At 45.9% G+C, this 14,418-nt stretch overlaps 1 protein-coding gene across 1 annotated transcript in view; it reads left to right on the top strand.

Moving 5' to 3' along the window:
• The window catches only part of LOC138522794 (weak neurotoxin 10-like), an 81,062-nt gene that overhangs the window by 23,383 nt on the left and 43,261 nt on the right, over positions 1 to 14,418 (top strand). Inside the window, exon 2 of the mRNA XM_069635405.1 lies at positions 1,935 to 2,048. Within this exon, the coding sequence (XP_069491506.1) occupies positions 1,935 to 2,048 (114 nt within the window). The remainder of the gene's footprint in view (positions 1 to 1,934; positions 2,049 to 14,418) is intronic.

Here is a 14,418-nt window from a genome sequence, read left to right on the forward strand (position 1 = left end):
ATAGGGTGAATAGGTGGGGTTGGTCAAATTTCACTATCGCCAATACACTGGGCCTCATTACGACCCAGGCGGTAAGTTACCGCCTGGGTCGTACCCTTACCACCATGGTGTAAACTATGTTTACACCATGGTGGATGGCGGATTTACTGCCCCATTCCAAGGTGAGTGGGGCGGTAAATCCCCATTTCCCATTTTACCCTTCCCCATTCCCATTTTTGCCCCATAGGGCATAATGGGAATGGGGAAAGGCGCTAATTACGCCACCGTAAATTACGGTGGCGTAATTAGCACCAAGGTCCCTTTGCGGCATGGGTTTTAACGCCTGCAAAAAGCAGGCGTTAAAATCACCATCCCGCAAAGGGACCTTGGAATCAGGCGTTAAGGGTCGGCGCCGTTTACGGCGCCGTAAACCCCATAACGCCTGGGTCCTAATGAGGGCCACTGACTGGTATGCCAACCTTGGGCCACAATGTCAGCCCACCAACTGTTATGGGGCTGGAGCCAACCCCGAACATCCAAACCTTCACAAATATATATATAGAAGACTTTCTTATTTTCCAGGTGTGGCGGGAATACAAAAATGTATGTTATAAAATTTTGAGGTCAGAACTGCCATGAAGATATGTGGTCTGTCTTGAGAATGAAACAAGCTCCTTATTCCTGCTTTGGTTTCCTCATGTTCTGATTATTGCTTGACCTTTCTGATTGGTCTTGGCGACTCCCCAGTACCACCTTCCTTCAAGCACATCTGTTGTTGCTTCATTTCTCTCTCTTCTGTAGCTCACATAGAATCTGTGTATTCTTTCCAGTTGCCGTTGTATTGTTTAGTAGTGCCTCCATGGTCTCACCCCTTCTTATCTGTCATCTTTGACCTCTACTTGCTCTCCTTCATGTTACCTTTGACCGGCCTCTCACTGTCCTCTGAACCCTTGTTTCATGTGTGTTGCCTCTCTGCCCCTAACGCATGAGATATTCTGCTGTCACTTCCCAGCACCCTATCTAATCCTTACTTGAAGAATACTGGCTGGCCTTGTATGTTTCTTCTGACTTTGCTGTTTTAATATATGGTTATTGTCACCATTTATTCATTATGACTGTACTCTCCATTTCTCCCTGTTCCTATCTCCTCCCCTCCTCCCCTTACTTTCTACTATGCACTTACTCTATCAGAATTGTCCCTGGACCTAGTATGATAGCAACCTTGGCTGCCTCCTCCATCCTCCCCTTACTTGTGTCCCCCCCTCCCGCACTATCTGAAATGTCATCAGGCCTAGTACGATAGTAGCTTGTTTTGTTCCTCCCCTCCCTTTCTGTACTCCTCTCCCTCACCTTTTGTTTTCTCCGGGTCTACCAGAAATGTTGTCAGGCCTAGTACGGTAGTCGCCTGTCTGTTTCCATTTCCTTTCCACTACCCCCCCCCTTCCTTATCTATGTTTTAGCTCTTAGCTCAGGCCAGTACGATAGTTAATTTCACATCCTTGCTGTTCATGGCCTGTAAGAATATCATTGTATTTTCCCTTGTTCCCTCCCTTGCCTTGTAGCGCTTTGAAACACATTGTGTATAGGCGCTATATAAATAAACTATCATATCATATCATGTATTTGTTGTTATTGTGCAGCTCTTAGTGAAAGCACTTTATGAATTGAATAAAGTCCTAATGCAAGAAAGTAAGACTGCGAGTGCTGAGCCCAATCTACCTAGGAATGAATGGTGTGATGAATATTAGTACCCGGCGAGGGACAATAAACTTGTAACAAGCGAGGGCATTGGTGCCGGGGTACTAATAGCAATACTACACCAGTGGGGGCATAACCTGGCCTGGTAATGCCCCCCTGCCCATGTAATATTGCTGAAATAGCAGTATGGGCTCCCCAGAAATGGAGGAAGGAAGTTCTGAAGGCATGTGTCTCATTCTGTCTTGTTTCCCCCACAGCGCACTCTTTAGAGTGCTATTCGTGTGGCAGGGCGACTGATTTATTGTGCTCATCCACCGTCACGTGCAAACCTACGGAACGGCAATGCCAGAACATAATAAGAGGTGTTTTTGGTAAGAGCAAGTTTCTATTGATGTTGTCTGTGTGTTCCCCATGACCACAGAGTTGCTGTTTTCTACCTGAACCTACAGATCTCTGATGGTAAATCTGCTCTGGACGCTTCTTGATAAACGTATCCAGTAAAGGGCAGAATGAATGTGGCAAATGTAGTGTAGATAGAGTACTACATCTCTTACCTATCACAGTCTCTCCCTCCTACTCCCCAAACCCTATCTTCACTGCACTTTGATCACTCTTCCACTTCTCTACTACTCTCCAAACTCTATCTTCACTGCACTTTGATCACTCTTCCACTTCTCTCCTACTCCCCAAGCCCTATCTTCACTGCACTTTGATCACTCTTCCACTTCTCTACTACTCTCCAAACTCTATCTTCACTGCACTTTGATCACTCTTCCACTTCTCTCCTACTCCCCAAACCATATCTTCACTGCACTTTGATCACTCTTCCACTTCTCTACTACTCTCCAAACTCTATCTTCACTGCACTTTGATCACTCTTCCACTTCTCTCCTACTCCCCAAACCCTATCTTCACTGCACTTTGATCACTTTTCCACTTCTCTACTACTCTCCAAACTCTATCTTCACTGCACTTTGATCACTCTTCCACTTCTCTACTACTCTCCAAACTCTATCTTCACTGCACTTTGATCACTCTTCCACTTCTCTCCTACTCTCCAAACTCTATCTTCACTGCACTTTGATCACTCTTCCACTTCTCTCCTACTCCCCAAACCCTATCTTCACTGCACTTTGATCACTCTTCCACTTCTCTCCTACTCCCAAAACCCTATCTTCACTGCACTTTGATCACTCTTCCACTTCTCTCCTACTCCCCAAACCCTATCTTCACTGCACTTTGATCACTCTTCCACTTCTCTCCTACTCCCCAAACCCTATCTTCACTGCACTTTGATCACTCTTCTACTTCTCTCCTACTCCCCAAACCCTATCTTCACTGCACTTTGATCACTCTTCCACTTCTCTCCTACTCTCCAAACTCTATCTTCACTGCACTTTGATCACTCTTCCACTTCTCTCCTACTCTCCAAACTCTATCTTCACTGCACTTTGATCACTCTTCCACTTCTCTCCTACTCAACAAACTCTATCTTCACTGCACTTTGATCACTCTTCCACTTCTCTCCTACTCCCCAAACCCTATCTTCACTGCACTTTGATCACTCTTCCACTTCTCTCCTACTCCCAAAACCCTATCTTCACTGCACTTTGATCACTCTTCCACTTCTCTCCTACTCCCCAAACCCTATCTTCACTGCACTTTGATCACTCTTCCACTTCTCTCCTACTCCCCAAACCCTATCTTCACTGCACTTTGATCACTCTTCTACTTCTCTCCTACTCTCCAAACTCTATCTTCACTGCACTTTTATCACTCTTCCACTTCTCTCCTACTCTCCAAACTCTATCTTCACTGCACTTTGATCACTCTTCCACTTCTCTCCTACTCTCCAAACTCTATCTTCACTGCACTTTGATCACTCTTCCACTTCTCTCCTACTCCCCAAACCCTATCTTCACTGCACTTTGATCACTCTTCCACTTCTCTCCTACTCCCCAAACCCTATCTTCACTGCACTTTGATCACTCTTCTACTTCTCTCCTACTCCCCAAACCCTATCTTCACTGCACTTTGATCACTCTTCCACTTCTCGCCTACTACCCAAACCCTATCTTCACTGCACTTTGATCACTCTTCCACTTCTCTCCTACTCCATAGCTCTCAACCATTTGTGTTGGAAAGGCGGGTGAAATCACCCGATTTTGTTCTTGGCGGGTGAGACGCCCATTGGAATGAATGGGCATGCAGGAGGCTTGGCGGGTGAGTCAGCTCTTTACAAGGCACTTTGATCCCTCTTCCACTTCTCTCCTACTCCCCAAACCCTACCTTCACTGCACTTTGATCACTCTTCCACTTCTCTCCTACTCCCCAAAACCTATCTTCACTGCACTTCGATCACTCTTCTACTTCTCTTCTACTCCCCAAACCCTACCTTCACTGCACTTCGATCACTCTTCCACTTCTCTTCTACTCCCCAAACCCTACCTTCACTGCACTTCGATCACTCTTCCACTTCTCTCCTACTCCCAAAAGTCTATCTTCACTGTGCTTTGATCACTCTTCCACTTCTCTTCTACTTCCCAAACTCTATCTTCACTCCACTTTGATCACTCTTCCACTTCTCTTCTAGTTCCCCACTGAGCTCCTGCCATTCCTCCCCTCTGCTTACCCTCCCATGACCCCATTGACCCGTTTGCACCATATACTATTACAGAGCTACACCCATCACCTCCTCGTACCTTTCCCACCTCTGCGCGTTAGCCTTATACTTACGGCTCTCCCTGCAAATGTACTCTGTCGTTCAGTTTCTACTTCTCATCTACAAATCTGTTCATGGTCTTGCCCCTCTCAAACTCGGTATGAGCATCTCTCGCAACTCTCACTCTTGGACTCTGTGACCTTCATCCCTCCACAACATCTCTGCACCGGCTCTTCTTCTCCTTCTCACTGCTCCACTCTCTGCACTGAAATGGTCCCCACTAGCCGGTCAAGTGGCACAGCGAGTAGGGCGCTAGAGGTTGCTAACGCAGGTTCGAATCCCGGCCCACACCGTGGGTAATAATGAGCACCGCTCAGATACCTGAGGGTTTGTAGCGATATATAAATGCCAAATTTTTATTGTTATTATTATTATTACTACAGTAAAGCTAGCCTAGTATTTAAGACCACTCTTAGCCAGTGAAGGGGCACTCCCCATCGCCTCTTACCCACTCACCACCACCCACTGACTGACTGAACTGTCCTCATAATGTCACATTCAGTTGAAAAATAATGGAAGGGTTTGCGAGCCCACCATAATTTGTCTGGTGTATTCTAAACATAAACACAAATTGCCTAATTAGGAATAAGGTGGTTTGGGGATAAATGGTGGCAATCCAGTGGTAACCGCATTAGTGCTGCATTACCGCACCCCCGTACTACGACTTTGGTCAAAAAAGTTGAGGAGTTTCCACCAGCAAAATGCTGGAGATAAAGCCCCCACCTTACAGCCCACCTACGCAGTAATTCTGCCAAAATCGCCATGGAGACCTATAGGGATTTACACAGCAGACCACCATTTGTAATCCTGCGGTAAATCTCCTGGACCATGTGTCAGTAATGGTAGATCCTCCACCTTACATCCCACAAACGCCAAAATCAGCGAATAACGGGCTGCAGTAATTCTATAGGGATTTACACCGCCGACCACCACTTGAAATTCCGCGGTAAATCTCCAGGACCAAGTGGTGGTAATGGTAAATCCATCTGGTGGTATTTCAGTGGATTTACCACTCAAATTCTGCCAAAACTTTAATCAGGCCCAAAATCCCAACCCAAACCAGGATATGGAAAGGCCCCAGACGCTCAACACTGAGCCATTCCTCGTGCATTGAACATAAATCAGACAATTCCACAATTAATATTTCCAGTATAAAGCTAAACCTCATATACAAACAGATTTCATATATTTTTGACCCAAACGAGGGTGTCAGACTTTACTGCACCGATGATCCCCAGTTTTATGAGTCCTACAGAGCTCTCTACCTTGGGTTGAAGAGTGCTACGTATTAAACAGTACAGCCCTGTAAGGCTTGGATCTGAGCTTATGTTCATACCCACAATGCACAGCACTACTTCAATTTCTACAATCTCCCTCCTCCCAATCCAGACTGCTACTACCCTGCCTCCACATCCTTCGTACTACCACCTTTAATCTACCACTCCTCCAACCTCGACATCACTACTAATCCATCCCACCTTTCCCTCCGTCACCCTACTTGCACTCCCTCAGTCACCCTTAACTCGCTCCCTAACCTCCTAGTACCACATTCATTCACACACCTAACACATACACTCATAACATATTGTCACTTTCTTTCACCAGCCAGTACCTCACCTTCTCTTTCAAAAGCCTCCACAATCCTTTCCACTGTCTTTCCTACTGGTGCAATAGCCTGTCGCCTCCTCATCTGTCCTCACCCAAACAACCCACACCTTTCTGTTTCTCTTACAGCATTCCCTCCTGCCTCCATTGGTTCTCCCATTCTGATTCCCCGGGCCGATCTTTCCCTGGCTTAACCACCAGGGAGGTGTGACAGACACCAAACACATACAAGGTGATCTAAGCCCTGCCCCTTTCTTTTGTATGGGTATCCCGCAGATCATCAAGGGCAGCCTACCACGGTGAAAGTTTGAGCTTGTGAGCAGGTTTAAGTCATTCATATTGCAGTCTTTGTTAAAGAGTCGCTTCTCTGCTCACTTCCTGGAAAGCAGCTGCTTTACTTACGTGGCTGAAGTCTGTGTCAAAATGCTGTCCCACAGCGCTTTTGAAAGTGAGCGCACTTGCTGTAAAGATTGGATGGCAATTGCCTTGGTCAGAATGTATGTGCCATGCAGCCGTTCCATTGTTCCGTGCTACCGATTGGGGTGTGCCGGTACTTGGTACTCCTAGAGAAGCTGTTGTGGGCTGTCTTCCCATCGGCCCATCACTTGGGTTGCTGGTGTCGATAGATCCTTAGAATAAACAGAGAGGAACTGGCTAGCATTTGGTAATAGAGGCTTGGGATAATTAGGAGTAGTACCATTTTCAAGCACACAGGCACATAGAGGGGGGGTGGGGAGGGACTGAAGCCCTCCCCACTGCTACGTTCCTTCTCTGGCCTAGGACTGGTTCTGTCTTCTAACATGATATGGCTCCCACTTCAGGCTGAGCGGGGTCCTCTGCCCTTCTTGACAGGTCAGGCTACTCCTGAGTATATAGTTATCGCCTAATATATAGGCTCAGTATTTCCTCGCCATCCCTCATTGAGACAGGAATGCTCAAAGGCCAGTTATGGAGGCACCTGTTTGCAATATTCATTTCTCTGAAAAGTCAGGCATAATAAGGACAGGGCTTTTAAATTTCTTCTGGATTGGGTTATTACAAATCAGGGGATTTTGCTGAGTTTCCTTCCGTTTCTTGGTTAGCGGGGGGCGCAATAGTGGAGAAATTCTGAACAAAGCTACACCAATATCCCACCAACCCAAGGAAAGACCTCATGTCCCTTTTGTCCCTTGGTGGTGGCCATATTGCACTGCCTCGGCCTTGCTCTTGTGTGGTAGAAGAACTCTTGGAATCCAAGATAATTGACAGATGTTTGAGCCAGATGGCATTTGCCAAGGTTGCCCATGAGACCGGCTTTCCTAAAGCAAATAACGACTTCATGCAGAGGAGATATGTGATCTTGCCATGGCTCACTGTGTATTGCGATGATATTGAGATAGGCACCAGGGAATCCTCAGCATTCCTCCAAAACTCGATCTGTGAAATGCTGAAATATCCCTCTGTAATCCAAAAGGCAGGACCGTGAATTGAACGAGTCCCTGTGGTGAAGAGAAAACCATTTTACTCTTTGTCTTCAAGTCCAAGGGCATTTGCGATAGCCTTTTGTTAGATTCAAGGTGGGAAACAGATTCGCTCCAATTCGTTGATGTGCATAGAATTCAGATTTCTTGTTTAGTTATCTAAAGTCAAGACAGAATCGCAGCTTTCATGTGGTTATGGCACCAGTGCTATGGGTGCAAAACAATTAATATGCGATCTTTCAATGACCCACACGTCTAATATTTTTACCAACTCCTCCTGTGAAATGTATTTGTCTTGCTTCTGGGATCCATTAGAGCTTTAATCATATTGATCATTGGCACTTCGAACATGGCTTGCGGCCCCGGGTTCCTCCCGGGGCTACGCCTGTCTGAGGGTTGCAAAAAAAAAAGAAATGTATCTTCCCGGGGGTGTTTTGATTGTATGAAAAAATGCTCGTACTTTCTCAGGTTTATCCGAAAAGAGGTCAGGTTAGGTTAGATATTTGTGATTCTGCAGGAATAGCCCCAGAAGGATTGTCAACTTGTGTACCACCACAGGAAGCGGGGTTCCACTGGTTTTGTTCTCATATATGGGTAGTAGTAGAGGGTCGCTATTTCCCTTCCAGGCTTTAAGTTTGTTAATTTTGTTAAGTTGGGATGGCTTCCTCCGGTCAGCCTGCTGCACCTTATATGTTAGCTGAGAAGCCACTTCAGTGATGATGTACTAGCCATGCCATCTGACCAGCAGCTTATTCTGGGTGGTGGTGAGGAAGCCCATCACCTTGTCCCCCACACTGAAACTTCTCAATTTGGTTTTCTGATTATAAGATTTTTCTTGTCTGGCTTCGGAGGACTAGAGATGCATTTTCGCCAATCCTCCATGGTCTTTTGTGTTCTGTATCAATGGGTGGTCACTTATATACCTAGTCCCTGGGTCCTCCCACTCACATAATGTTAAACACCTCTCGGGGATTCCACCAATATGCCAACTCGAAAGGTTAAAAAACCTGTGGATGCTTGTGGACGTCTGAGGGGTCTTCGGGATGGTGAAGGCGGCCCTGGTATCAAATCATGCCAATTCTTTACTTCTATGTCGATTAACTTACTTAAGGTCTGGTTTCATTTTTCTACCAGCCGTTGGTCAGGGGATGGTATACTGAGGTGCGTAAGGTCTTGATGTTCAGGCTCTCTTTAATGTCTCCCATTAATTTAGACTAAAAAACAGACTTGATTTGTCAAGATCGGCAGAGCAAAGCCTAGTCGGGTGAAAAAGGGATCAACACCTCCAGGATTGCTTCTGTGATGTTGCTTCACAATGGGGGTAAACAGTGACATAGTCCATGATGACTAGAATGTACTTGTTTCCTGTACAAGTTTGCTGTTTGCTGTTTGCATTGGTTGCCTCAATAGCCATAACAGTACGGCGCAACGTGACTTCAATGATAGGCATTGAAAACGTCTTCTGGCATACGGCACAGAAGCACACAGGCTAATAACGTGGGCATAGACCCCTGCCCAGCTACAATACTGCTTTATTAAAAGGTTTGGGATCAGAAGCTGATAGGAATTTATCCTGTGACATTGTGGATGAACGTTCACCCTGTAGAGGAGTTCCCTCGGCTCTATTAAGTGTCGGGAATTTAGGGTTTTACTCTTTTCCGGGCATGTTCTAACAGTGGATCTATTTGTTGAGCTCCTGCAAATTTCAGTGATGCTAGGCATGGATGATCTTTTGCGTTGGGTGGCAGCTACTGCTCTCTCTTTGTATCATGTAGATCCTCACCCTCTTCTATCTTAGGACCTAGGATCTTCTCATATACTAGCTGAGCAGCCAGTTGGCCTGGCTTTATCACACAGGCATTATCTCCTAGATTGAAGAGTATGACTTTAACTTCTCCTTGATAGTCTCAGCCTATGACTCCTGCTCCCACATCTTGATTTGTGTGCTAGACCGGGGGAAGCCTGGGGGGAAGAGGCATACTAAGAAGGGATTTTAAAAGTGTTGGATCCTGTGTCCGGACCCAGGTGATTGTCCCGAGACACCGGGTGCAAGCGAGGAACAATGGGAAGGTTGAAGAGGGAAAGAGGCAGTCAAACTCGAAGGCCCGGTATAACCGCCCATGCGGGCAGAAGGATGGAACAGGAACATGTAGCAGAGTCCTGAGGATGTATTGGGGATTTTAGAATAGAGTGCATAGATGGCAATGCTTGTAAGAGAGTTGGTACCAGTGTGTGAGAGTGGAGAGTGTGTAGTGAGAGTGAGGAGAGGAGAGGAGAGAATAGGTAAGAGTGAGAGTAGAGTGGGTCTGGAAGGTGTGACCATGCGAGAGAGACAAAGTGAGTGAAACAGAGACTGGAAGTCATGGTGTCAGAGAGAGGAGAAGGGTGTAGAGTGCTGGGTTGTAAAAAAGGAGGACGTTGTAAAAGGAGGGAGAGGTGGAGAAAGGAGGAGAGTGAGAAACATTGGAGGGACAGAAAAGTAAGGTGAAGAGAGACGAGGAGACAGTAGGGAGATGAAACAGGAAGATAGGCAAGTGAGAGACAGAGAGACAGGAAGAGAAGAGAGTAGCAAGGGAGACAGAGTAAGGACAGATAGGCCACCTACCCTAGATCAGTGGTGGGGGCTGTTGCCCCCTGATACTGTCAAGACACCACCACTGCCCTTTAGTCAAGCCTGCCTCCTTGATAAATGCAATAGCCAAGCAAACGCTTGGAGCAGAAGAAAATTAGTGGGGCAGGTTGAGTAAACACCAACAAAGTTAAGGTGAGTTTAAAGACTTGAACATACATGCTTCCACATGAAATGTGAAAGCATAATTAGCCATTGCAGCCAAGTCACACACAGCACAGCGCCCCCCAGTAGTCATTAGTGGAAGTTCATCTCAAGTTCAGAGCTAAATGGGCAATGTATTGCGGTTATGCAAATTAGCTCAAATATCAAGTCTTTACATCAGGAAAATTCTAACCCACCATAACTTTGATGATGTTTGCTCAACATGCCCCAATGCTCCAACCACAAGGGATGAGTCTATGCTATACTGATGGTCCCCAACAAGGGTGAAATATGTTTATGGTGGTTTGAATCCTTGAGAGCTGTCTGTTTTAGCACTGCTCATGTTCCTGGATCAAAGGCATTAGAATTGAGCTAATTTGTATACTCACAATGCATTTCCCGTTTGGTTCTGAATTGGAGGTGAACTTCCAATAACAGTGCTGTGCTGTGCGTGCTCAAGGTCTTTGTAACGGGGCTGGAGGGAGGGAGAAGGTGCACCAAGTTAAGATGTTTATCCCTTCCTACACCTACTTAATTTGAATGATTTTGTTGCGATTAACCGGATAACGTTAATTCTCTCTTAACTAAAGATTTTTCACTGAATTCCAAAGGGTTTCGTCATACTATAGTTTCTTCAGGCCCACTGGCTGTGGCCACTGTACATGTTGCTCCACTTATTATTAAAGGGGGAATGGCACTGGCCCCGGCCTACCAGCTGCGTCCGATACCCGTCAGAGTTATTAACCAGATCCCACAGCCATGGCCAACGGCCTTCACGCTGCCCTTTGTCCACAGTGCAACAATTAGCCTTTATGTTCCTCCGGGCCCAATAGCCACCGTTCATGAACATGTTGTGCCAAGTATTTATAAAGTCACATGACCTGGCCTATACTCCCTTCCCTATTTAATAAGCCCCCCTTTATTCTCACAGTAATGGTTAATTGATTCTATTCCCGCCGCAATCATTTCCGGTATCCATTCACGCGCAACGCAGTGTATGCCAGTTCTCATGGTAACAGGAAAACGTTTGATAATATAAAATACTTCTCCACCCCCACTGCCATTAACCACGTGTCCCCTCCTCTTTCCTACTCCTCTTGTGTAAATACTCCTTTCGCTTGCCGGATCCTGTGTATCATTTTTCCGTTCGCATCTGGAAAGGTGATTGGGGGATTCCCTCAGTAATCCAACAGGATTCCCCTGGTAAATTGATAACTGGCTGCTGAGCTCTGGACCCCCCTTCCAGTACACCTTAAGACTACCCAGTCCTTCACCAACTTCAAGAAAAAAGCCATTACCTGGCTAACAACGATGTAGCTATTACGTTAACCATGACATCCGGATTCACAAACCTATCAGGCATGTATTACCGTCATCTTGCCTTATCGCATGTCTAACTGTAAATTGTTCTTTTTTGCCTCTTATGTATGTACTCCACTGACTGTAATCTTTACTTGCCGATTTGTACCACGGCAACTGTTATTATTTAACTGTACTATTGAAGATACTTTCATGAGCCCAGATACCTCAGGGTTTGTTGTGCTTTAGAAATAAAATAAACAAACAAACAAACGTTCTGGTACAAACAGGATCCCCCTCCCCCAGCCCACCACGAAAGCTCCCACTGCTTATGTGGTCCTCTTTCCCTCTCCCCACTACTATCCTATTTTGAAGCTACCCATTTGCCACTCCGAACATCATCTTCAACGCTTTTCTATTTCGGCTGCCCCCGGAGATTACAGCATAAATTGCTCACATTGATCACACAAATAGCAGAATTTCATTTCTGAAAAGTCGCACTGCTGCATTGCTGCAGTGGAGATATATACAAAAAATTGGGAGCAGCGGCAGTCCCTTCTACATTCAATATTTTAAGAGCTACCAGACGGATTCACGCCAAAACGATGAAAAGACATATCTGTGATCGTCCAGTGGTTTTGGCACTACGGGTGTGATCGTCCAGCGGTTTTGGCACTACGGGTGTGATCGTCCAGCGGTTTTGGCACTACGGGTATGATCGTCCAGTGGTTTTGGCACCACGGGTGTGATCGTCCAGCGGTTTTGGCACTACGGGTATGATCGTCCAGTGGTTTTGGCACCACGGGTGTGATCGTCCAGTGGTTTTGGCACTATGGTTGTTCAACCGAAGCACTTTTCTCTCTATTGGAAAATATATGGGAGACAGCTGAAAACAGCATTTTCTTTTTGTTTTCTTTTTATTTTCTTAATTTCTTAACTTTTAAACCGTTTTAAAAAATTCTCACCAAATTATCCCACCTCCTCACTTAGGCCAAGAAAAGTGGCTGCCCAATTCATAAAGGGCCGTAATATGTTTTAAATGTTCTTCCCAGTTGGAACTGTATACCACGATATCATCCAAGTATGCCCTGCAAAGTCTGGGCAGGGGTGTAGGACCTGGTCCATTAATCGTTGGACGGTGACCAGGGTTCCATGAAGTACAGTTGTATTCGTGATCTGCCAAAAGAGTGACATTTCCCACCTCCAAAAGGTCAACATTTTAGGAAACAAGAAAAGGAAAGGCACCTATTCTTTACCCACGTCAAACGATCACTTTCTTAAGGAATCAATGAATACATGATATGAAGTCAAAATTATTAAACAAAGCAAACAAAGTGCATTGGCACTCAATACTACATTTCAGAAAACCGCAGTCAACTTTTCTTCCGATCTTCTGACCATTGTCAAAAGTCAGACATTTGGGACTACAAAGAACACCCAGAGCAGACTTGTCAAGAGCAAATTCTTTGTTGGGAATTGGGCAGGGTGACAAACACCAATGACAGGATTCCCGTAGCCCAATCTCTCTCCTTCTCTCTTCTTCTCTCTCCTTCTCAGTCTCCTCCTCACTCTCCACCCTTCGGAGGAGTGTATGGACCTCTGTCGTCCCAGCTCTTGTGGTTCAGTCCAGTTCCAAAGTTCATATGTGGATTTTATCCCCTATAACAAATCCTGAGGGCCCACACAGCCCTACATCCAGTCTTTCGCTCACGTGACCTAAGTGTGGGCTTTCCGGGTTTCTGTACCCCAAGGCTTCTGCTAACCAGGAGGATGTTGTGGACATTTAATTCCTCAGCAGGGACATGGGGATTGGCCAAGAGAGAGGTAGTGTTATCGGTCTCCACCTACATTCATCTCCCTCTGATCAACTCTCCAAACTGTCACTAGGCTGCCTGACCCCCACTTGAACTTATTCCTACCGTCCAGACCTGCCCAGGGCCTGATCTACCCTCCAGAACCTCCTGCTTCTGGCTGACTGATGTCCTTCCTGCCCACCGTCTATTGGATCAATAGCTTGACAAAGGCCTGTCCTCCTTCTTCCTCTACCTCTCATCAAAATATGGCAATTCTTCCTCACGCTCCTCTTCCTCACTCAATCACTCCTCGTCTAAAGAAGTCCCTTCTTCACTCCATCTCTTCACATCTGAAGAAAGGCCGTCCTCCCACTCGTCTCCATCGTGCCCTCCTTCTCCTTTCTCTTTACTTTCTCATTAATGCTGCATTGGCTTTTCTCCTCTACATTATATTTTGATATAACTATTCCCTTTTAATGTATTATTGACGCCTCCTCAAGCACTTTTACCTTCTCTCCTGCCACCCCTGCTCCTTCTTATGCTACAGACCCTTTCTAATCCACTACAGGGTTTTCTTCCTCCCACCTGACTTGTGATGTTACACCTTACTTCAATTCCACTCCGGTTTTTACTTCCTCACTCACTGACGATGTTCTTGTCACCTCCTTCCACTCTCCTCTGGGTTTTTTTTCCACCCTCCTTTCCTCTGCTTGTGTCACCCCCATTTACAAGCGATTCCATTGATGATGTATTGATCATGGGATGAAATAAACAGAATTGTTCTCAAAACGTTCTACCAAATTTGAAGTTGTCTGGTCCTAAGAAGTCAAATTGGTCAAAAGATGAAGCCATTGGTTCTCAGACCTGGGCCTGGGATCCCTCTAGTAACATAGGGTGGTCATTGTTGTAGTGATTGGGCAGGGTTTGAAAGAGGTTGCTCCTTGGACCGACTCCTTGTTGCTGTTTAAAGGACACAGTTTGCACATTCCTTCCAGGAGAGACAGCGTTGTCAGGACACCTTTCTTGCCCTCCTTGTTGTTCAGTGGGGATGTCTTTGGATGGTCCTCTAAAGTAATCGGTCCATATTTG

The sequence above is a fragment of the Ambystoma mexicanum genome, chromosome 1q (genome assembly GCF_040938575.1).
Source record: "Ambystoma mexicanum isolate Mex_15411 chromosome 1q, UKY_AmexF1_1, whole genome shotgun sequence".
NCBI classification, from domain to species: Eukaryota; Metazoa; Chordata; class Amphibia; order Caudata; family Ambystomatidae; genus Ambystoma; species Ambystoma mexicanum.